General features: G+C 32.8%; 2 protein-coding genes across 2 annotated transcripts; one reads left to right on the top strand and one right to left on the bottom strand.

Moving 5' to 3' along the window:
• Window positions 1-2,051: 2,051 nt before the first annotated feature.
• LOC129888765 (AT-hook motif nuclear-localized protein 10-like) lies at window positions 2,052-6,974 on the top strand. Its single transcript, XM_055963764.1, has 5 exons — window positions 2,052-2,723; window positions 3,743-3,795; window positions 5,194-5,325; window positions 6,017-6,178; window positions 6,469-6,974. Exons 1-5 carry the CDS (start codon window positions 2,189-2,191, stop codon window positions 6,733-6,735), a joined length of 1,149 nt encoding a protein of 382 aa, XP_055819739.1. The 5' UTR covers window positions 2,052-2,188; the 3' UTR covers window positions 6,736-6,974.
• Window positions 6,975-17,058: 10,084 nt separating this feature from the next.
• LOC129890330 (AT-hook motif nuclear-localized protein 23-like) lies at window positions 17,059-19,638 on the bottom strand. The gene is made up of 3 exons (XM_055965896.1): window positions 19,164-19,638; window positions 18,336-18,656; window positions 17,059-17,753 (listed from the first exon to the last, which is right to left on the bottom strand). Exons 1-3 carry the CDS (start codon window positions 19,315-19,317, stop codon window positions 17,419-17,421), a joined length of 810 nt encoding a protein of 269 aa, XP_055821871.1. The 5' UTR covers window positions 19,318-19,638; the 3' UTR covers window positions 17,059-17,418.
• Between the last annotated feature and the right edge of the window lie 5,718 nt (window positions 19,639-25,356).

Below are 25,356 nucleotides of genomic sequence, written 5' to 3' on the forward strand. Positions count from 1 at the left end.
TGGGAAGAGTAATAATGATATATCTGAGAATAGAAGACAAGGTGAGGAAAATAGAGATTTTTATAATTTTTTCAAATGATAATTTTTTTTAAACGAATATGATAAAAAATGTTGCACAGTTAGATAATTTTTCCTATATTAACTGTACTAAAACAAAGAGGAAACATAAACCTAACTTTCAATCTTAATGTCGGTTACACCAATCAACAGTATAATTAATCAACCAAAGAATTGGTGGGGATGGGTTAGTAGGATAAGTACGTACCACGCACCTAAAGTAGGAGAGCTCATCCTAATTATGATGGTCCTATTAAATTGAAGTCAATGAGGGAGACGTGAAGTTTTTTCATTTTGGTTTCTTATCCAGTTTCGATTATATTAGGATCCTGATTAATTTATGTTCTTATCATATAAGATTTATTTAAGAAAGAAGTGTTCTTTAACAATTTTTTTTTTATGTGAGAGCTTAAACCTAAAAATTTCTCATTAAAAATATAAAAGAATCTTATCCATCTCACCACAAATTAATAAAGGAAGAAGGTTCTTCAATGGCTATAACATGTTTGTAGAAAACAATAGCCACAATAAAGAGATATTGAATGAGTTCCCCCCGAAAATGAATACTTTAGTCTTGTGTGATAAAGAAGGCTCTATCAAAATTTAAAGACAATTTTTGCAAAGTGATATTTAGACTAATTATGTTGCATGTGGTGGAATTTTTGTTAGTCTAGTACTCTCGCGTTCAAAAAATGAAATTAAAGTTGGAGAAATGAAGATGTACGTTGCAATGAATATGTGTACATATTAGGAGAGATATAATTAGAATGAAGATATACGAGGTAAGGTGGGAGTGATTTTAATGGATGACAACATATATGATGAATGCCAGTGTGAAGGTGTGAAAAGCTGGTTATAGATGATTTCACAAGTGGTATAGGTAAACCGAAGAAGTATTGGCACGTAGATAGAACATGACGCAGTTTCAGTTTATTGAAGATATGACCATAAATAAAAGGGTACGGAGGACACAATTTTGTTAATAGGTAGCAGTGTGTTGTCTTGTTGTATGTTCATATTAGTAGTCAGATATTGTTTGTGTAGTTTCTTGTTACTATTTGTTGATTCTTTGTACCTCGACTATCATCTTATTTTGTTGTAGTTTTTGTACAGTTAATATTTGATTTTTTTGTTTTTTGTACTTTCTTTATTTATTTTTGAACTGTTTTTTCTTGAATCGAGGGTCAGTCGGAAACAATCTTTCTAGCACTGAGGTAGGGGTAGGATTTTTGGCATACTCTATCCTATTCAACGCCCACTTTCTAGGACTACACTGGGTATTTGTTATTATTAAATGTGATAAGAAGTTCACAACCCACATATTATATCTCACAAGTCATAACTTAATTCCTACAAATTTAATAAAAAGTTCTCTAAACTTATGTCTTGCAAATAAGATACTACACAACTTTTGCTACAAGACAAAAGTTTTTTAAGTCATTGCCTTGCAAAATTAGGTCATGTTAAGGGTATTTTGACCCATAAATTTTCATTAAATGAGAAGCCAAAGCAAAAATCAATTTGAGGGGTAAATGTTAAATATCATCCGAAATAGGGTCGATTTGTGCAAAACTTGAAAATATTTTACAGATATGATTTTTAAAATCTGATTCAAATATATGGTCAAACTCTAACAAAGGTAAAGAAAAAACGATTTGAAGGGTAAAAATGAAATATCACCAAAAATAGGGGAAAGGAAAACTTTTATTTATTTTTAACGACAGACATCTCATAAAATTAATCGAATTGTGTGAAAGTTGATCCAAACATCACAATTATCAAAAAAAATAATTGTGAATTTTTAAAAGCCTTTAGAAAATTTCAAAATATATATTCAAACTCTAGCAAGAGCTATAAAACCGATTTAAAGGGTTAAAATTAAATATCACTCGAAACAGAAGTAATTCTTGCAGAAACTTCAAAATAATTTTTCAAAATTTGAAATCAAAATATATATATTCAAACTCTTGCTTTAAATATATAAAACCTAAACTAATTAATAAAACCCTAAATTTGCAAAACATATCAAACTCTCTTTTTTTCCCCTTTCTCCTTTTTCTTTAGCACAGTGAAAACACCTTCTTCTTCTTCTTTTCTTCTTTTTTTTTTACAGTGAATTCTTTGCTCTCTTATGGATTCTCAAGAATCACCATTAGTACACCACCCACCCCAATTTCTACCACCACCCCTACCCCCACATAGCCATGGAATAATGGCGGCACCACCAACCCCACCACCACCTCAATCCCAACCCCAAACCCAACTCCACCAACAAGAACAACCAAACTCCTACATTTTACCCACAAATGCCATTTTTCAGCAACCCCAACAACAACATAACCTTCAATTTCCTTTCAATTCAGTTTCTGGGCAAAACCCAAAACCCAATTTTCTCGATCATTCTGACGGATCATCTGTTGCTGCTGCTGCTTCTGCTGCTGGGGCTGGGGCTGGGGCTAAGAAGAAGAGAGGTCGGCCGAGGAAGTATTCTGCTGATGGTAACAACGGTTTGGGTCATTCTCCTACTCCAATTGCACAAATTCCGGTGAATCATGCTGATTCTGGCGGTGGTGGTGTTAATGGGGCTTCTTCTTCCGAAAACCCCTCTAAGAAGGGTCGTGGGAGGCCCCCGGGCTCCGGAAAGAAGCAAAAGCAAGAAGCTTTAGGTATATATGTGTCTTCATTGTTGATTCAAATATGTATCTAGCTTTCTAATTTTGGAAGGATTTAGCTTATATACACTGATAATGCAAAGAATTAAGAAGCAAGTAGAAGCTTTAGGTATATATGATTATGTATCTAGCTTTTTAATTTGGGAAGGAGTTAACTTATATACATGGATAATGCAAAGAATTAAGAAGCAAGTAGAAGCTTTAGGTATATATGATTATGTATCTAGCCTTTTAATTTGGGAAGGAGTTAACTTATATACATGGATAATGCAAAGAATTAAGAATCAAGTAGAAGCTTTAAGTATATATGATTATGTATCTAGCTTCTAATTTGGGAAGGAGTTAACTTATATACATTGATAACATAAAGAATTTAACGTATATACATTGATAACTTAAATAATTAAGAAACAAGTAGAAGCTTTAGGTATATTTGTCGTCATTATTTCTTTAATTATGTATCTAGCTTCTAATTTGGGGAGTTAACTTATATACATTCATAAAGTAAAGAATTTAACTTGATTAGATTGATAACTTAAATAATTAAGAAACAAGTAGAAGCTTTAGGTGTATGTGTTTCATTATTGCTTCAATTATGTATCTAGCTTCTAAATTTGGGATTATGAATCTAGCTTCTAATCCGAAGTTTACGTAGTTTGAATCCTTCATCATAGTAGTATTGGGTTCCCTTTTTGTTTCCTTAACTTTCTCTTATGTCCCAATTTGTTTAGCACTGGTTGCTTATCAGATCAGGTTGACTAACTTTAGGGGCCAGATATATGAGATTAGTTTAATTTTTAAAAATTGAAGTTTAGCTATTTGGATACATCAAGAAGTACTATAAGTTGCAATTCTTGTAGGAAAAGGGTGAATGAAAATATTTTAAGATGGTAGTCAAAGTTCGCTTAGTTTGAATCTTGGGAAGTGAAAAGTCCCAAATAATTGTTCTTTATCGGTGTTTACCAATTTAGCACCTGCATCATAGTAATATTGGGTTTCTTGATGGTTGGCAGGTGCAGTTGGATTTGGATTTACGCCACACATAATCCCTGTGCACACCGGGGAGGTAAAATTTATTTTTCTTATTGATCTTTGGGCTAAAGCATGCATTTTTCATAGCATGATTTACAAAATTTTGATTAACCTTTTTACAAATGTTGTATATTGTTGTTCTAGAACAGGCTCGAGTTTCGAATTTCTTACGAGAGAAAAAGGAAGAAATTAGTTTATTTCTGTATGTACTTTTTTGTTGGCTTCCTTTATTTGTCTTGGTTGATACATCAATAATTACCATTGTCAATTCATGAGACGCATCAGAGTTTTGTTTGTGTGTTCCTTCCAATCATCATTATTCTTCATACTTTTATTTGCTTAGGCTGGATCCTGGTCCTTCCATCTCAAAATCTATTTTAAGTTGCATTTGATTTTTGTTTTTCCTTGGCCTCCTTATGTTTTAGGAAACCTATGCTATTTTTCATCTCAAACATTTTAATCAATTACTTGGAGGATATACTTTTCAGTTTTTTGATCAGATGTTGTCAGAGTTGGCTTAGTATCTTGGTGATTGAGTTGCTAGGAGTAAAGTGGGCTATGGAATTGTCTTTTGGCATTGAAAAGTTATTTTTCAAAAAACCCATGCACCTAGTTTTGTACTTACTAAAGGTTCTAGCATATACAGATTGCATATTTGTTGCATCAGTTGTTTATTATCTTCAGTTACTGCATTATGAAGGCTTTCTTTATCTGTCTTCAGCTGTGCAAGTCTTATCAATTTTTACGGGTAGAGGTGTTTCCTACAAATTTCCTCCACAAGTTCTTTATTTGCCTTTCCTCCTGTAGCTTTCTGCACCTAAACCCCCTCTATCTGTCTTTCTTTTTCTGGTCCCTATGCTTTGCTAATTTAAACATTGTCCAGAACTCTTCTCATTCCCTTATTCTAATGCTCAGTGCATTCTTCAATTTGAGGCGTTTGATGAAGCCTGCGACAAGAGGAGTACAGTTAGGGCCGTCTGGGTATGGATATTAATTTCTGATTCTCTGAGAAGTCGATAGAATTAGGATTTGATTGGTGATCCGATAAAGGGTTGTTTTTTAAAACAAAATGCAAATTGCGAGTCTGCCAGAGTGGCATCATGGGATATAGTGGTGGGGTGGGGTGGGGGTGGGGGTGGGGGTGGGTGGTTGATGTAGGGTTACTGGAGGAGGAAGGTGAATGACTTGTGTCGATACAGAAATTTTGTGGGGCAGTGAATCATGACAGAAAAAGCAGTGAATCATGACAGATTTTGTGGGGCTCACAACTTCATTTATTAAAAATGAGAAGTCTAATGTAACTAGTACGTAATATTTGTATCTTACCCATAATCAAAGTTCTTGTTTAAGGCTTACTTGAATTGAAGTCCTAATCTTGTGAATTTCTTGGTTGACTTTACTAAATGATGCAAATTTGTTACCTTGGCCACAGGACATTGCAAATAAGGTAATGACTTTCTCACTGCAAGGACCACGGGCAGTTTGTATTCTATCTGGCACTGGAGTCGTATGTAATGTCACCCTCCGGCAGTCTATAATAGGTGGTGGCACTGTGACGTATGAGGTCTGTATGAGTTTCGGCTTAAAGACACTTACGCTTTCTGTTGCCTTTATGCTTAGGCATGTGTGGGGTAGCTTATGCTTAGTTAGTCTATGTATATGTTGCAGTCTTTTTACTGATGTTTGCTGGCTGTGTGATCTGGAACTTGTATTTTTCGGCATTTATTTAGATGTATACTCACGTATCAGTTGCTTTTAACATTAGAGAAAAAATTCAGTAGAGTATATCCTTTTAGATATACTTCCTCTAGCTTATTTTTTTCTGTTACCTTTTAAAGAATCAACAGTTTCATACCGGCGTTTGTGTTTCCTACGTAAATTTTCATACTGGTGTTTGTGTTTCCTACCCAAATTATCACCATACTATTTATCACTTTTTTAGAATGATGATTTCAAGTGTTAATAATTGGGTTCTAAACTTAGTATTTAATAGATTTAATAGATTTCTTAACACAAATACACTGTTTGAGCAATAGCTACTGGGTTCGGCCGACCCCGTATGAGCTTCTAGCTTCGCCCCTGTTGATGGTCTGTCCGAGTCGGGTGCCAATCACATCTATTGGAAAACTTGTGAAGTTTCTTCTGTATACTAATGCTTGATTTTGATAAAGGTGATCATTGTGTGTACACTGATTGTCTTCCAGCATACTTATTTGGCATTGGTCATCGAGCATGGTGTTTTTCTTTATATGCAGGGTCAATTTAACATCATCTCGTTATCGGGGTCTTTCTTGCTGTCAGAAAAAAATGGTAACCGTAGCAGAACAGGTGGTCTTAGCGTGTCACTATCTGGGCCAGATGGTAGAGTTTTGGGCGGAGTTGTTGCTGGAAGTCTCAAGGCTGCCTCTCCGGTACAGGTGTTATTCTAACTACTTCTGTCCTTGCATTCATGCTTCTTTTTTTCTCTTCCTTTTGGATAGACCAGTAGCGCATGGCTCGAAACTCAGTGGATAAATGGGCCCACCTCTCTATCCTTCTCTTAAGTAGTAGGTTTTTGCAATAGGGTTCAAACTTCGAACCCTGATGTGTGCGTAACTTGCACATTGTGTACTGCTTTTTACTCACTAGACCAAAGCCTTGGGCCATCCTTGCCCTGATGTTTGAGTGCATATTGTGTACTTGCTAACGGTTTTCATTTTTCTACCAGCTGGTTGTGGGTAGCTTCATTCCAGAAAAGGAAAAGCCTATGTCTGAGGCACCATCTTCAACTCCACCTCCCAATATGTTGAATTTTTGTGCTCCGGTCACTGAGGCGAGCTCTCCTTCCCCGGGTGCCTCAAGTGACTCAGCTGATGAGAACGGTGGTAGCCCTCTCAGTCACGAACGAGGACCTTTTGGTAATACTGCTCAACCTATGCATAATTCTGCTCAACCAATGCACGGTATCCCAACGTACTGGGGTCAAGCAATGTGAAAAAGCTTCCTTCGATTTCTTGATTCCCGCCACTGATCGCAAATCCGAATGGGGCAGATTTTAGGCCTTAGGTTTAGTTCTTGACTTCAGCTTGCTTTCAATTTTAGTCGTAGTATATGTTAGGGCAGATTTGTTTATTCTCAAATTGACAAACCAATGCAATTATATTAGCAAACTTTCTTCTGGATTAGGTCTTAATGCAATTTCTCCTTGTTGCCATAATAGTGCTTTCTTTCTTATTATGAGTTTGTCCTCTTTTTATTTAGCTTTGTTAAGTTATTGACTGAAATTTATGAACTCCAAGTTGGAGCAAAAACTTGCAAATCAAGGGGTGTGTTGCGTACGGAGGAAAATGTTTTCCAATTTTTTTATATTCAGTTGGTCAACATTTTTGGAAAATATTTTTTCTAAAAAAATGACTTTCGTAATAAAAATAAATTCTACAAGTAGCATTTCACATTAATCATATCTTTTTCATCCTCCAAGTCCCCCATCCCCACATGCATCTCCCTTCAGACAAGGAGGCCACATTTCCATCTTCTCCAATTCCCTTTAGCATCTAGCTAATTGATTACTGTTGTTTTGTTTCCAATTTCTCTACAAGTAACTACGTCAGTTGCAAACAAGTTGGAATTGACTATATGAATCCCCACTTTTCTATATATGCTTTTGACTGAAAGATTGAAAAAGGTGATGCACAAGTTGGTAGATAAACGTCAGATGGATTTCATTAACGATTGAAAATCGCTACGACGAAGAGGGAGGAAATGGAAGAATTATGTATTATGAACAGAGTAACTTACATAATTCAAAGGTTAAAAACAATTAGGTGAAGATACTTATGGAAAATAGTGATAGTAATATATTTTACGCGCTCCTTTCTTGTTATTAAACTACACTGTGGATGGTGACTGTTTCATATCTGTGGAGAAAGAAGGTGCTAATAATACAAAACTTAACCTTTTATAATACAACATGTTCATGGAAGGACCACATTCCAAAGAGTGTGACGTAGACAATCTACCTTAATGCAAGCATTAGTAGCTAGTTTCACAGCTTGAACCCATTACCAGAAACAATATGTATAGCCTCGGCATGATACGACCACTCAATAGGAATTAGGCGATTTTCTAAGTTTTTCGTGTATGTTAGTCAACGAATTTTTTGTGGATATGATTTTCAAACACTTTTTTTCCAAAACCTTTATAGGACCCTCCGTAATGATCTGAGAGAACAATATGTATAGCCTGACCATAATCCACACTGTTTCCTTAGTATTTAGGAGTCACTTAGCAAGAATTAGACGATTTTCTCAGTTTTTCATGTGTTAGCCCATGAATTTTATAGTGATATGACTTTCAGTCTATTGTTTTTGGAAAACCTTTACATGAACCTCCATAACAACCTGGGGGAACACTATGTGTAGTCTCGGTGTGATTCACGCCATTTTCATAGCATTTACGGAGGGTCCCGTAAAAGTTTTGGATAAAAATTGACCGAAAGTCATACCACCAAAATATTCATGAGCTAATACACACGAAAAATAAAAAAAATTGGCTTATTCTGCTTGAGCTGCCCCTAAATGCTATAAATATGATGTGGATCGTGCCGAGGCTACACATACTTCTCCCCCGGATATTTATGAAGGGTCCCGTAAAGGTTTGATAAAAATTGACCGAAAGTCATACCACCAAAATAATCATGGGCTAACACACACGAAAAATAAAAAAAATCAGCTTATTCCGCTTGAGCTGCCCCCAAATGCTATAAATATGATGTGGATCGTGCTGAATCCACACGTACTTCTCACCCAGATATTTATGGAGGGTACCGTAAAGGTTTGGAAAAATTGAGAGGAAGTCTACCACCAAAATATTCATGGGCTAACACACGCGAAAAATGAAAAAATCGTCTAATTCCGCTTGATTGGTCCCTAAATGCTACAAATATATTGTGGATCGTGACGACGCTACACGTACTTCTCCCCATGGTACTTATGAAAGGTTCCGTAAAGGTTTCGAAAAAAAATTGACAGAGAGCCATACCACCAAAATATTTATGGGCTAACACTCACGAAAAAAATGAGAAAATCACCTAATTTCGCTTGAGTGGCCCCTAAATGCTATAAATATATCGTGGATCATGCCGATGCTACACGTACTACTCCCCGGGGTACTTACGGAGGGTCCCGTGAAGGTTTCGAAAAAAAGTAGTCCGGAAGCCATACCACCAAATATTCATGGGCTAACACACGAAAAAAAAAGAAGAGAAAGTCACTTAATTTCACTTGAGTGACTCCTAAATTAGCATATAAATATGTCGTGGATTGAACCGAGGCTACACGTATAGCTCCCCCGAGTACTTACAGAGGGTCTCGTAAAGATTTCGTATAAAAATTGACCTTAAACATACCACCAAAACATCCATGGCTAACACACACGAAAAATGAGAAAATCGCCTAATTCCGCTTGAGTAGTCCCTAAATGTTATAAATATATCGTAAATCACGCCGAGGCTACATGTACTGCTTCCCTGAAAGAATTCCATAAAGGTTCCAGAAAAAAATTGACTGATAGCCATACCACCAAAATATTCATGGGCACACACAAAAAATGAGAAAATCGGCTAATTCCGGTTGAGTGATCCTAAATGTTATAAATATGTCGTGGATCATGCCGATGCTACACATACTTCTTCCCTGGTACCTAGAAGGGTATCGTAAAAATTTCAGAAAAAATTAACCAAAAGCCCCTGAGGGAACAATACGTATAGTCTTACCATGATCCACGTTATTTTTTAATAGATAGGAGTCACTCATTAGAAATTAAGTTATTTTCTCAATTTTCCATGTATGTTAATCAATGAATAATTTGATAATATATATCACACAGAAACAACTTTCTCATTACTCCACGGCTCCCCTTTGATTAAATCTGTAAGGAGGGGATACTGGAGCCCTCCAGATTGAGAACATGGAGGTCAAGAGAAAAGTGCAAAAAAAGCAGGACATGTTTAGTGCAACATCATACTGATATTCTAAGTCAAGGTCTTGAAAGAGGACATAGGAAGGACTGTTATAGAATGCAGCTAGCACTTAGAAAAGGCATAATAGTTAAATGGGCCATTTAACTTCGGTTCAGTTTATATTTATGCCTTCCAATTTTGGGTGTGCACAAATTTGTATAAAGTTAAAAGAAAAATAGACATATGCGTCCTACGTGGCATCATATATTTATTATGCCACGTAGAACGCATGTGTCTACTTATTTAATTTTATACAAATTTAAATGTCTACTTATCCACATCCAAAACTGGAGGGCATAAATCTCGAAAGACATTGATTCACCCTCTAGTGATGAAAGGAAAAAGTTAGATCAATGGATGATTTTGGAAACAAGGACAAAGCAACCTTGAACAAAAATGGCTCTGCCAGTGAACATTCATGTGTACCAATTAATTGAGACTGAATTAAAGTGAAATTTCGTAGTGTTTAATTTAGTTGAAACTCAACTCTTTGCAATTGCTAATTGGCCTAAAAATTAATTAGTTAGAGTATAAGAAACTGATAAATTAAAGTTTATGAAAATCTACCCTCCAAAGTATATATCCACTTCTTTGTGGGTGATAATGCATTACACTCAAGTTTATTTTAGCCAAACTTCTCACCATTTTTATGGGGGGAAAGAAACATTATTGTATGGTGAAAAAAACTACTATATTACTTAAAAGGGCTTGTAACATATTAAACGTCAAACACATAATTAAGTAAAAATGTGTCGTCTCTAACGAACCAAATTTTAGGTAAAGATGGTCATGTAAATGCAACGTGGCACTTAATATACATAGAGGGTCTAGGAAGGCAAAAGGTACTAGTTTCTTATAAACTCGTAAATTATGCTCTAAACTTCGATATTATATTTATATGTGTTTGGCTCATAAAAAAAAAGTTGCGTCCAAATATTTAAGCAATTAAACAATTCATGTTAAATTGAGAGTCCCAAATTGCCTCCTCCATGGGCCTTACTATTTGTCAAATTGTTTGTCACTTTCCAAATTCTACCATATTCTCCACTCAAACGGTTCAATTTCCATCAAATTTTTACCATTGAAGTTAATCTACATAAATTATTATTCCAAATTAGTTCCTACCAAACATAGTATTTTTTTATATATATATTCATCAAACAACAAGTCAAATAACAACTATATAACCAAGTCTAACACCTTCAAGAAAAGTTCAAGAAACTTCATAAGACAAAGTAGTTAGCTAGACATACATTTTTTTGAGTCCAGATTCAAAAGGGCATATTATGGATTGCATACTTCTCCCTGTATCAATCTTGAAAAGGCGTTCCTCGATCCAATTAGGTTACCAACCACTCTCAAAAAATGGTTATGGAGATACAAATACTGATCAGGTGACAGTGGTGGTCGGAAAAGAGAGGAGGGAATTTTTGGTGGATGCATTTGTGTTGGAAGAAAGCCCTTTTAGGACTTTGTTTGAAATGGTTAGGAAGAAGGGAGATAGAAGGAAAGTGAATGAGAATAAGGAAAACAAAGTGATTTTTGTTGATGTGGATGCTATATTGTTTGAGCATATGTTGTGGTTGATGGCAAATGATTATTCTTTTTTGTTTCAACTCAATCTCAAAGAGATCATTGACTTCTATGACCAAGATAGTTAAAAGTTATGTCGCTCGGACTATTTAAATATCATATTCTTTAAAAGTGGTGCATTATTAGAGGATTTGACATAAGCACAATTATATTTTTAAAGAGTCCAAGTAATATAGGTTAAAAAATACGAGTTTCTGATTCGACGAAATGGATTGAATATCATTTGATTGTTACTATATATATATAAATCTTGTTTTTTTCTTACTTCCTAGATCAATTCAAGGATAAATATTTCTATATGTATGTCACTTCTGAAAATTCCCTTTTGATCAAAATGACTTCATTTTACAGGTTGCTAAAAGTGACTATAATAATAATTCGGATACAAAGTGGAATCCATTTTCCAGCATATGAGCCCAGAGATATCTAGTTAAGAATGAAAGAATAATCAATTAGTATATTTGTTTGAAGGGATTACACAAATCTCATAGTGTTAAGAATTAATTACATCTTATCCTTACTTTTTTCTAAATTACAAAAATCTCTTAAATTTGATGGAATCCAAATAGATCCCAAAACGTCTTGATACATCGTGTCTCTGTTTCGGATACATCACTCAACGTTCCGATACATCACATACGTCTGGATACATCACGTAAAAAGTGATGCATCCGATCAATACATCGCGTAAAGTAATGTATCCGACCAATACATCACGTAAAGTGATGTATCCGAAAATAGGATAGAGTAGGGACTTTTATAAATTTTTCAAATGATAGAAAATTTTAAAATATATGATAAAATAAGTTGTATATTTAGGTAATTTTTCCTACTGATTATACATATATTGTGCATTTACCTGCTTCATTTTTTGGACGGGTAAAAGTCAGCAATGTTGGTGTGACAATGTGGGAACAGACCAGTAATGTTAGTAAGTTATTTTTGGGGCCAAAATAATGGGAAGCCCAACAAATAAGTAATTGGGGCCAATAAAATAAAGTTGAAAGTCCACTTATGTTTGTTTTTGGGTTCTTTGCCTTGGCATTTATCTTAGATTTTCAAGTTTGGAACTTGTTACTCTTATATATAAGAGGCTACAATCACACGACGGATGGACGACGTGTCTGTTTGAGTTGTGTGCTTGTAGTGACTTTGTTCAATATATTTAAAAATTATGTTAAATTTATTATAATTAACAACTTAAAATATTTAAATTCGAAGAATTTTAGTAGCTCAATTGGTTGACTATTTAAATTTTCACGTTGTTGGTGAATCAGACGATCCCTTAATATTTACACATGTTGTCATAAGCTATTTTCTTCATAATATAAATAATCTATTACCAAACATTTGTGCAAAAAATGTCGTTGGAGTTGAGTAAGTTGTCATTAATCATATCATAATTATTTTTATTGGACATAAAATAGTTATCATTACTCTATTCCTTTAAAGAATCATAAGCATAGAGGTTTAATTTAATTTATAAATCACTACAAGACGTGTTTTTGGTCAGCTCTATAGTTTATTTGGACTATATAATTTGAGTTTAATTTTGTATTGACAACTTGTTTGATAGTTTACTAATTTTGCCAAGAAAAAGACAAAATAAAATTATTTAACTTGAGTTCAAGTCTTCCTTAAATAATATATGTATCCCTTTTTTTTTTAATTCAATTTTAGTTGGTAAGTTAAGATATCTATGTCCTAACAACTCACCATTGGAAATCAAGAACTACTAGTACCACACCCACCCCCAAATTGAACCAAATTTGGAGCGGTGGTGAAGCTAGAAATTTCGATAAGAATATTTAAAATTTAATATATATGTATAAAATATAGCTTTTGACTTGTATTACTAACAATTCATATAATATATAATTTTTTAATCAAGAATGTTTAACCGATCACCTTTAATTCCTATATATGACGACATTACTACCCTGCGTTGGATGTTATTAGTAGTTCAAGTCCGCTTATCTCAGATCGTAAACTTAACTAGTAAAAGTTTTATGAGAGCGTTCATTGTTTTTACTCAGCAATTCAATTTCTATATGATTTGTCATTTATGGGCGTTGATATATAAGATCCATTTATTTAACATCGTATGTCATGATTTTAAAAGTGAAGAGAAAGGTTCAAATGAGGAAAAATTTACGAGAATACAAAGGCAACACTAATCGATAAAAATGCTACAAGGGTGTTGACACTTACCAATAGGGCTGTACAGGACAAACCGATAAACCGCACCAAACCGACAAATCGAACCAAACCGGAAAAAAAACCCGACTAGTGGTTTGGTGTTTGAAAAAAAAACCCGACCATTATAGGGTTGGTTTGGTTTTAACTAAAAAAATTCAAACCGAACCCAAACCGACCCGATTATAGATATAGTATTTTTAAATTATGTTATACATAAAAATGTTTATTAAAATGTAATTTATAAATATTTTTTAAATTTTTTTCATAATTTTTGTTTTCTTTCTTACATTTAGATTTGGACTTGAGTAGCCCATCTAAATAATATACAAAAAAAAACTTATCTTATAAAGTTATATTATAAAGTTAAAACTTCAAACAGTGTTGTGCCTCCATCTTATATGTTGATATTTTGTACTAGAACTCTTTTTAAGAAGCACTGCTATGTGCTTTTTATTAGATACTATGAGAAACCCGAAAAAATTCGAAAAAACTCAAAAAAACCTGAGAAACCCGAAAAACCCGAATAAACCCGAAAAACCCGAGAAAAATTGATATCGAAAAACCCGACTTTTATTGGTTTGGTTTGATTTATAGATTTAATAACCCGACACAAATGGTTTGGTTTGGTTTATAAAAAATCCGAACTAGCCCGGTCCATGTACACCCCTACTTACCAAAATAATAGTTAAATTGGGAAAAGATAAGATATCACCTTAGGTTATATTGATTTTTTTGTATTAGACTTATAATAAAGCCAAAAAATTATTTATATATAAGAATCATATACAAGAATAACTTTAATAAGTTCTCCATGCATACATAAGTGCATTAAGTTCTCCATTTAAAGATATTTTCTAAAAATATAGTTTATAGATTTTATTACTAAAAAATCGTGAATTTCTGATGGAATCTATTGAAATTTGGTAGTACTTCACACGGTGTTTTGACGGTAATATCCGTTGAAAATTCATTTTTTTAGTGTTTGTATTGATAGTTCGAAGAATTTGTACATTATTGATGCAATTAAACATATCATTTTAGCAAGTCATCACTCTACTTTTCAGATTATTATATCAGAATTGAACTAACTTGATCGTAAAAACAACTTATACATAGTCTCTCGCTACATTAAAATCTAAATTCTATATATTTAATGTGGATTTAAGGAATCCCTTTTGTTCTTTTTTTAAATATAAATAGCTGGTATTCTTTATTATCCATATATATATATAACTCAATTACTAGTGGAGAATAAAGCAACTTGAAGTCGTAAAGTTCACTATTTAAGAGGAAATCTTCTTTAATGGAAAAATATGGTAGGCAAAATAGAATCACTTAGTTTAATAATAGTAATTATACTATAAAAAGAAGTTTGGTATTAACAGCAACAAAGTTATGTGTATTCAATTGTATAATTTATAATTATACTGAAGTCGCCGACTCTAGATCTTAAATATCGCCTTTAGTTAATTATGAGCGGGAAAAAGAACACTGATTGATGTATAAGGAGACAGAACTCATCCTACCAAATAATTACTACTCCCTTCGTCTCATTTATATGGCATCCTTTCTTTTTTATTCGTTCCAAAAAGAATATCACATTACTATATTAGAAACGATTAAACTTTAAAATTCGTCTTTTATCCTTAATAAAATAATTTATAACCACACAAATATCTACAGGTTATTTTAGACCATAAATTTTAAAAGTCTTCCTTTTTTCCTTAAAAATTATTTCAAATAAAAGAGTGCTACATAAAATGAGACGAATGGAGTGCTTTTTTTAGTGTTTCACTCTGTGTTCAGCACCTGCTTTAATTCAAATTCACGACGTGGAAAGAGACATTAAAGAACGAAAGTGTTCCTTACTAAAAGAAATTTATTTCCAATATTGAATCGGAGATCTCTAGTCAATGATGAAGAGATATTTTATCCCATCACAACCTTTCAAGGTACATATAAAGTTACATACTTGAATAAGGAGGATGGTGCCACATACATAATATTACATAAAGAAAGAGCAAGCAAGAAACCACTAAGTTAAAATTAATTGGACACAGAAAAAGGTATGCACAACAAAATGAAAATGAAAACTTGTCCTAATTCATGTTGTTCATCAAGAAAATGAAATCCTTAGAGCAAAACGTATTCATGATTATGAAAATTGAAATCCTATTTCATGTTGTTCATCAAGAAAATTTGAGAAAACTGTTCAAAAGTGAAAGCATATTTTTTTTTATTTCTCATATTTATTTTGGGGTATGACTAACTGAATTTGAGTCAAAAAATTCATTTTGGGGGTAAAGTACTAAAGATGACTTCAAGCTCGAACTTGAAACCTTTAATTCAGAATAAATGAGTACTTAATTCCTACTTTACCACCATTTTTGAGGGTACAAGTGAAAGCATTAGAGAGAACTTGAGAACATAAGTCTACTTAAAAAAACCAATACTCCTAGTATTTATTTCAAACAAATGAAAGCCTTGAAGCAACAATAAAGTTTTGTTTGTGTGATTTATAACTTATAAATTTGAGCCTCAAAAGTAATCATTAATCCTTATATTAAATTAGGTTTTCCACATTTCACAACTTAAGATATGATCCTTTTCCGGACCTTACTAATACAGAATATTTTGTACACTAAATTGTTGTGTAATATATATTTCAAATATTTGATAATTGATGGTACAAATATTTGAAAGACAAGTACTGAAAACTTGTCATGTGTTTCCATTTTTCTAAAGGTCAATTTAGGTGAGAGAGAAGAAAAAAAAAAGCATTGTTTTCAGCAATTGACCAGTAGGGGATCAAATTCCCAAGAAAGTGTAGTAGCAAAATCAAGAAATTCAGCTCAAACATTAATGTAAGACATGTTATTAATAGAACCTCCACCACATGAACTTTTTATTTAATCAAAAAAGAAGAACAACCCCAGTGTAGTAAAACCCCTTATTGGCATACAATTTAATCTTTAAGTTTTGCTATATATAGTTAATCCCTAGCTATCTCAATTAATGTTACACTTTTTGTTTCTCGAGATTCAGATTATGTAAATTATAAAATTGATCAAATATTTTAGAACGTATTTTTCCATCATACTGAAACGAGGATACTTATAACTTATATTATTTTTCATATAATTTTTGAATATTTAAATTTAAATTTTGAAATGTTAAATTAATATATCTAATTTAATTTAACTTCAAAAATTAGTCAAATTAACTCCAAATAATGGAAAATTATAAAAATTAGGATTGAGGGGTTGGTATGGTTACTAGTCTTGAAAGAAATGCAAGAGAGGGAAAAGTCTACCATTCAAGATCTCCTTAGACTAAAGTCAAATAATTTCTTTTATGCTATTATATATAATAATCTACAATAGAGAAAATAGAAAAAATTGAGAAGAAACATACATCAAATAACAAGTAAGATGAGCACAAGTATATGTTAGGTGGATTAATTTGAGGAATATTGCATTCTCAAACCACTTCTTTATAGAAAAAGAGTTCCATAAAAAACATTAAGAGTAGATGATCATCACTATTTTCAGAATTCCATAGAGTTACAAAACCAAGAAGAAACAAAACAAGAAGAAAAAAAATACAAAAAAATTCCCCAAAAATAAATGGGGAAAATCCAACAATCACTACATTCATCACTATGACAAACATGGTAGTACATTAAGAATTTTCGCGCAACTTCAACTTCTCAAAGATATGGTGATTGAATGCCATGATGCACACAAATTCAAGAGGTAATCAACATTAATTACTTCTTGAAAATGAAGTGATTCAACGTCATGATGCACACAGATTACAGAAGCCAACACGACTCATTATACTCTAATCTTCAAGAAAATGTACCTATTAGACTCCAAATGGTAGTTGTCCATTAGGCATATTCAAAGGAAGATTAAAGAATGGAAATCCAGATGAAGGGTCAGGGAATTGGCTATTATTGTTATTATTAACACCACCACCACCACTATTAGGGCCATTATTATTGCCACTAGAGACTTGTGACACTTGTGGTTGAATTTGAAGTCCTTCATCTTCCTCTAATGGCAATCTCTCATAAGCAACATTTGTAAAGGATGAAGCTATAACAATAACTGGTCCAGAAGCAATCAATTCCCCTACTACACTTCCTCCAACAACTTGCCCTTGTCCACCAGCCAGGAATATTGTCAAACTCGTCGCACCTGTTGAAGACATAACTAAGTAAATAAATAAAATTGTGTTTCAATTATAGAGACAAAATGACTACATGACTAATTCATTGCATGTGGTGAGGATGTTGTTGAAGTCATAATTAAGTAAATAAAATAGTTATTTGCTATATGAGAGACGACAATCGTAAGGTTAGCTAACAACAGTTGTTGAAGACATAACTAAGTAAATAAAATCGTGAATTTTACTCATGAACCAAGAATCCTACTATAAGGATTCAAGAAAATATAATAAAGTCGTCACATGTAGGATTCAAACTTTTCATGACATGATGCAATTACTTCCTTACGTCAAGGAGATTCAAGAACATTCAAACGTAAAAGAAAAAAATTTACCTTATTATTATAGTATAATTTTCCGACCGACGAAGAAAAATTCAGCTAAACCTTATTCATTGCACTTAGTTTCATCTCAAATTCACCCTATTACTATAATATAATTTTTCAATGAAGAGGATTCAATTGAACCTCCTTCGTGAACTTAACTTCCGCCACAGAGTTTTTTCTGCCAACAGATTAATTTATTTTAGATGAGATGGTCACACAGTATCATACCTGGTGGAGCGGGTGGAGGCAAGAATGAGCCAGAAAGGGAAAGAATTTCAAATCTTCCATGCAATGTTACTACAGAACCAGCTGCAGCAGGTTGTCTTATGCTAACATTTGTTACTGTCCCACTACCACTTAGTATACAAATTCCTCTTTGTCTTCTCCTAGCATAAGTTGAAACACACTCAAATACATCACATCCATTTCCAATCTCCAATATATGTGCTCTCAATGTGTTTGCACTTTCTCTAGTGATTATTACTGGTGGTTTTGGCTTGTTTTTCGACCCCGGTGGCCGCCCTCTAGGTCTCCGTCCAACGATATCACCTATTATTATTGAAGACATAATTAAGTAAATAAAAATTATAAGCTCTCTAATTATCATTTGAACTTTTATATGAAATGACCGGTCAAATATCACCACTTATCATGTTGCGCCCCCAAGTGATCGGTGTGTGTTGCTGATGAAAAATATAACTAAGTAAATAAAAGTCGACTCTCTCAAATCGTTTAAATTTTTAAATGAAATTTATCACATAATTTAACATTGTTTTAGACAAAAAAAAGATCTTGGGGTCAAGTCTCACCGCCAGACACCACCTATTATTTTTCTAGAGCTTTATGTGTTTGATTCATGAAAAAGAATTAGGCGAGCATGGGCTAGAGAGGGTGTACTAATCAAAGATATAACTAAATAATAAAAATATGTTTTATCTAATTGTTCAAATTTTTAGATTTAAGTCTCACCGGCCATCACCATCTATTATCAATAAAAAAATTGTCGGAGCTTGATTCATTAAAAAAATAAGTAAATAAAAGCGTGTTCTCTCTAACCTTGATTTTGGTGACCGTTATCCTCATGGTGATGGTCATCGGAAAATTGGTTGTTGTTAGCTTCATCATCTGGATGTCTTTGTAGATTGAAGTCAGCCGGGTGGTGAAGTTGATGAATATAACGAGAAGTAGTACTTAAATCCAAACCAGCCATGACCAAAACATTCAAAAGTACAAGAAACACAAGAAATAGAAAAAAAAAACTATAAAAAACAATTTCAAATGAAACAAATATTAAAAACTACTAGATGTGTTTTTTTTTCTTTGGTTTTGTTTAATATAAGGTTTTAAAAATGGGATTATTTTTCTATATTTTTTGTGTGTAGATTTGAATAAGAGATTTAGAAAATAAGAAGGAGCTTACTATGGAGATTTGGTTTTTGAGTGGAAAGAAAGGGAAGGGGAGAAGGAGGAGAGAGAGGGGGGACAAAGACTCAAACAAACGCAGTCATTTCTTTCTCTCACCCTAAAGTTTATAAATATATAAGTATAAAATAATAGGAGGGTGGAAATTATTTGTTTATTCAACTACTATATAGTATAGTAGTAGGTTTTATTAAAAGAGAAAAACAATTGAGTTTAACTTTTATATATAGACGCGAATTCATAGTGTCAACTATAGGTTTGGTAATTCTATAGTTTTCGCCTAAATCTCATTTATGTTAAGAAATTTATATATTAGATTTGGCGAAATTTATCGGTGTTCCTCTAAATTTGGCATCAACTTTCACTTAAACACCTTAACTAGGCTTTGTTCATTTTAGACACCTCAAGTAAGGCTCCGATGTGTCATTTTGACACTTTTTTGACAATCACCAAAATATATTAAGTGTGTGTAATGCATTCGCCTAATGTGTCAAAAACAGCAAATTAAATAAAGACACGTGACATATATATATATATATATATATCAAATAATGGTTTTTGAATAGAAAAAAATGACCAATAATTTGATGACACGTGACATTTTTTAATCCAAATAATAATTTTTTTAACAAATAAAAATTAACAACTATTAACCTCACTCACCACGCCGTCATCTTCTCCAACCCCATCCACCCCAACCCCAACCCCAACCCACCAAATCTTCTTCTCCTCCAATACCCACCCAAGCTATCCATATCATCTAAAGAGGAAAAAATTGAGCTATAATGGCAAACAAAAATATAAATCAATTGGATCAAAAAATCTGACAAACCTCCATTTTTTTCGGCAAGATTAATACAAATCTAAAATTATTTTCTTTGAAATTGTTAAAGAATTCAAACCTTAAAGAACCCATAACAAAATTCAAAGTCCAATTAAAAAATAAATGAGCTATTCTCCAATTTCTCAGATTTCTAAAAACAACTTCAACAATACAAGTAGTAATCTTTGAACCCAACTCATCAAGTTCTTGGCTTTTTGATGAATGAAAAGGCTTAGTGAATATGTGAACAAGTCTATCAACGATTCTTGAATCGTCTGGAGAGATTGGGGGAGGGGAATTAATGGATTTTGGGCAAATGGGTGTTGAAGAAAATGGAGAAAGATTGTGTTTTGTAAAAGAAAAACACGCAATGAAGAAGAAGAAGAAATGATGGCAGAAATGAAGAAGAAGAAGAACAAAAAAAAATTTAAAGAAAAAAATGTTTTTCACGCACTTAAAATGGGTGCAGCACACGTAATGTACCAAGTCAGCACAAAGTGTCAAAATGACACATCGGAGCCTTACTTGAGGTGTCTAAAATGAACAAAGCCTAGTTGAGGTGTATAAGTGAAATTTGGTGCCAACTTTAGGGGGCCGCCGATGAATTTCGCCATTAGATTTTAAATCTGATTATTAATAGAGGCAAATTCAAAATTTTAAGTATATAAGTTTTGAATTTTAAAAAAGAAAGTTTGTTGGGTTATGGCTAAGTTATTAATTAATGCATATAATATGAAACTAAGTAATTAAATTAAGATAAAATTACATATTTACACATGTTATATTACCATATTTACTAATATTCCCTACCATTTGTAAAAATCTCAAAAATTCTTCTTTTTTTAACACTCTCTCCATCTCACGGATACATCACATTTAACTTCTCTCAACTATCCTTAATTCACACCTAATTTCAACCTTGAGCTTCGACAATTTTTTTTTGAATTTCAGTCCAATTATTACTCAATTTCAAGCTTTTAAGTAAAGGTATATTCAAGTTTTTGCTTATCTAAAATCTCACTTCAATCTCACCTCATTCGATTTTCATTGATTTCTTCTGTAATTTTTTGTTGTTTTTACTATTATTGTTCACTGATACATATGAAATCCGCTTCATCTTTTAGTGTTGGTCTCACACAGTTGAATAAAAATCAAGGAATTTTTGTTTCACCGGATTCTGATTCATCTTGGGAAAGATACCACGAGGTTAGATCCAAACATCGTAACGATCTAGTAGTTATGGATAAGTTACATGCAAAATTGAAGTCAAAATCTCCAGTTCAACATGCACCCAAAGAAGCAGACAAAAAGATTGAAGGGGTTACATCACGCCCTAATCTCCCAAAGGTATGAGTTCATCTAAGTTGTGTTCTGTTTTTTTTTTAAAATCTCAATTTTTCTTATACATTTCAATGTACCTTTCTTAATGTTACTATTTTGATACTTAAACTTCTGATATGGTTTTGTTATTGTTGTTGTGATACGTAAGGTCTAATATTTTTTATAATTTTCTAATACATCAAGTACCAATCAAGATACATAAGGCGTTTATGACTTTTGCATTGTTTACGATACATTAATTTCTGCTTTTTTTATTGCTTTTGAAATCTAAAGGCAAAACAAAGTGTCTCATATTAATATATATAATCTCTATATGTAGAATGATTAGCCATGCATCTGATTCATAAGGTCACTTTTGTATCATCTATTCTAATGTATCATATCAGATGTACAATGTATCAAGTTCAAGTTGTATTTAATCATTTTCCCTATCAATGCAGGAACCGAAGTACGTCATCAAAAAGATTCATTCCCACTCTTTGAGATTCGGCACTGCATATACGGTTAATTTTATTGATGATTTCAAATCATCAATAGGTGAAGAAGCTATACAGTTATTTAGGCAAACCATCTTGGGTCACTACCTAGATATATCACAGTGTAATTTTCAAGGGCAAATCATCAAATGTCTCTTACTTCTTGAGGTAGAGCAAAAAAATAAAGAGGAATTGCACATTCGTCACGTGCAGGGTAATGTACTCCAATTCAACATCAAGGACTATTAAAATCGCATGCCAACAAGTAATTATGATATTTACAACTTATATCAATACAAGTTATTTATTGTATATGTACTGTCATTGTAATATAAGTTTTCAGATACCAAAGGCGGAACACTACAGATCCAAGTGCTCTTCATTCGGTTCTCACAGTAAGACCGATCATTCCTTGTTTGTTTATCGTCGAGGTTCTTCTATGGCTTATCTTTTATTATATGTCGACGATATTATTTTAACTGCTTCCTCCGATGAGCTTCGCTAGTTTATCATATCACTTCTTAGCTCAAAATTAGTTATGAAGGATTTGGGCTTGTTAAGCTATTTCTTGGGCATTGTTGTTACTCGTCATTCAATCAGTCTCTTTTTATCTCAAAAGAAGTATGCAACTGAGCCGAAGCTTGGGGGTACTACGAGCATGCCATTTGCGGACCCATCACTTCATCAGAGTCTTGTCGAGGCACTGCAGTACCTCACGTTCACAAGACCCGATATTACTTATGATGTGTAATAGGTATGCTTATTCATGCATGACCCACGGGATGAGCACATGAACGTTCTCAAGCGCAACGTGCGCTACCTACAAGGTATTTTGGATTATGGTCTTCACATTTATCCCTCTTCCACAACCACTATTGTCTCGTATGCTGATGCTGATTGGGGTGGGTGCACCGATACACGACGTTCAACTTTGGATTATTGTGTTTTTATGGGTGATAACTTGATCTCATGGTCGGCCAAACGTCAAGCTATTTTGTCCCGTTCGAGTGTAGAGGCAGAACATCGAGGGGTTGCCAATGTGGTTTCTGAGTCATATTGTTTGTGAAACTTGTTTTTGGAACTTCATTGTCCTATTCCACAGGCTACTTTGGTTTACTGTGATAATGTTAGCGTCATTTATCTGGCTGGTAATCCTGTTCAGCATCAACGCACTAAGCACATTGAGATGGATATACATTTTATACAGGAAAAGGTAGCTCGTGGCCAGGTTCGAGTGTTACATGTCTCCTCTCGTTATCAGATTGCAGATATCTTCACCAAAGGCCTTCCGTTGATGTTATTTGAGGATTTTCCGGACAGTCTTAGCATTCGGCGACCTCCCGCTCTGACTGCAGAGGTGTGTTAGAATATATGAAAATATATTCTGACAGATTGTAACAGATTGTATATATCTAGTTCCTAATATAGAGATATTTAGTTTATTTAGTTCCTAATATAGAGATATTTAGTTTCCTTAATTAAGCCTAATTATACTCTTGTATTTGTGTATATAAACTATTGAGGTTAATGAAATAGATCAAGGGATTAATCTCTTTCACTTTTCTTTCTTTTCTCCTCATTTTTCCTTCTCCTTTTTCCTCCACTTATGTTTGTCTCCCTATGTTTTTTCTCCCCTTTGGCTATAAATTGTCATAGTTTTGCAATGAAGATGGTACATACGAATTCACTGAAAAATCCTCTTTTTCTCTTACTGTTTTTACTATTTCTTCTTATTATTAAATTGTTAAGTTAGTTTATTTAATAACACTCAAAAAATTAAAATGAAAATGAAAAAACTTAGGCACCTACAATAATAATAAAATAAAAAAAGGAGGAAATTGGTGGCTGGTGACGGTAAACAGTTGAAAATTGCAATAATAGTTTGCGTGAAATGAATGAGAATATTTATTATTATATTATTTATATGAAGTCAAGATTTGGGAAACTAGAGCAAGTTGGATTATATTGTTTTCATTTTTTGAAAGTGTATTAATTTAATTAATAAACTAAACATGATAATGAAGGCATTTTATTTTTCTTTAACTTGCAGCAAGTATTCGGTGTATTCAAAACTATTTAATAAATTCATTTTTTCAGCCGAAGTCAAATTTTAAAATTTTTGAATTCAGAATCTTGATCCTTTTAAATTTTAGTTCTAAATTCATAATTTGTTTATATTTAGTGAATTTTCTAAAAATAAATATAGAATTTGAAATAAAGCTATTGAATTTGACTGAACTAGTAAGTTATACTTTAGCTCCGTCCCTGATTGCCGTGTTGATACTGTAAGGGATCGTTTTGTTTGAATACAAGTTATGATGGGATAAGTTATGACGGGATAAGTTATGATGGTATTAGTTATGAAGGATAAATTGTGATGAGATTATTTTTAATTTATTGTTTGGTTTGTTGCATATAAAATAATATGCAATATATAAATTTTAAGAATAAATTATTTGATTACAAAAATACCCTTTATGAATGTGAAAAAGTGATGTATAAAAAGGTTTAAAGAGATATTTTTGTCATTTACCTACTTTATCCCAGGATAAGTTATCCCGTAATTACTATACCACTCAAGGAAAATGATAACTTATCCCGATTATAATTATTAATCTTGAAATAAGTTATCCACACTTTGTAACCAAACAAATAATTGAGGATTACTAAATATTTATCTCAAGAGATTAGGATAGAACACTTTCTACAAAAAAAATTCTCAATTCTACTATCTGAGGGCGAAATATCTGGTTAAAAATTGAGAGATATCTCGACCATCCATGATACTATCGATAGCAGGGACAGAACTAGAAGGGAGGAAGGGGTTTTTATCAATTCGAACTTCTGTGTAGGTAAATTATATTGTATATATATAAAATTAAAAAAAATATTTAATGTATATATAATAGTAAATGAAACCTTAGATTGAATTTATGTGGTAGGGTTAAATATGGTTTGATTGATATGTGAGGTGCACACAAGACTTTATTAATCATGGTTAAGGATATCAAAGTTTTGACCAGATTTTAATTAATGCTTACACAGAGAAAAACGTGAAGATGAGAGAGACTATATATATATTATAATTAAAGTAATTATAATATTATTTTAATAGTAGGACATATGTTAAAAACAAATTTCAAATACAAGTATAGATTGTGGTGAGATGATTAAAATTGCTTCACCT

Source organism: Solanum dulcamara, chromosome 5 (assembly GCF_947179165.1).
Source record: "Solanum dulcamara chromosome 5, daSolDulc1.2, whole genome shotgun sequence".
Taxonomy (NCBI): domain Eukaryota; kingdom Viridiplantae; phylum Streptophyta; class Magnoliopsida; order Solanales; family Solanaceae; genus Solanum; species Solanum dulcamara.

Bases quoted from the DNA above. Each gene is read 5' to 3' on its own strand.
- LOC129888765 (XM_055963764.1), top strand. From the start codon at position 2,189: ATGGATTCTCAAGAATCACCATTAGTACACCACCCACCCCAATTTCTA. The intron at 2,724-3,742 runs GTATATATGTGT...GATGGTTGGCAG, and splicing joins GCAAAAGCAAGAAGCTTTAG to GTGCAGTTGGATTTGGATTT. The intron at 3,796-5,193 runs GTAAAATTTATT...CCTTGGCCACAG, and splicing joins TCCCTGTGCACACCGGGGAG to GACATTGCAAATAAGGTAAT.
- LOC129890330 (XM_055965896.1), bottom strand. From the start codon at position 19,317: ATGGCTGGTTTGGATTTAAGTACTACTTCTCGTTATATTCATCAACTT. The intron at 18,657-19,163 runs GTTAGAGAGAAC...CAATAATAATAG, and splicing joins TAACGGTCACCAAAATCAAG to GTGATATCGTTGGACGGAGA. The intron at 17,754-18,335 runs GTATGATACTGT...TGTCTTCAACAG, and splicing joins GCCTCCACCCGCTCCACCAG to GTGCGACGAGTTTGACAATA.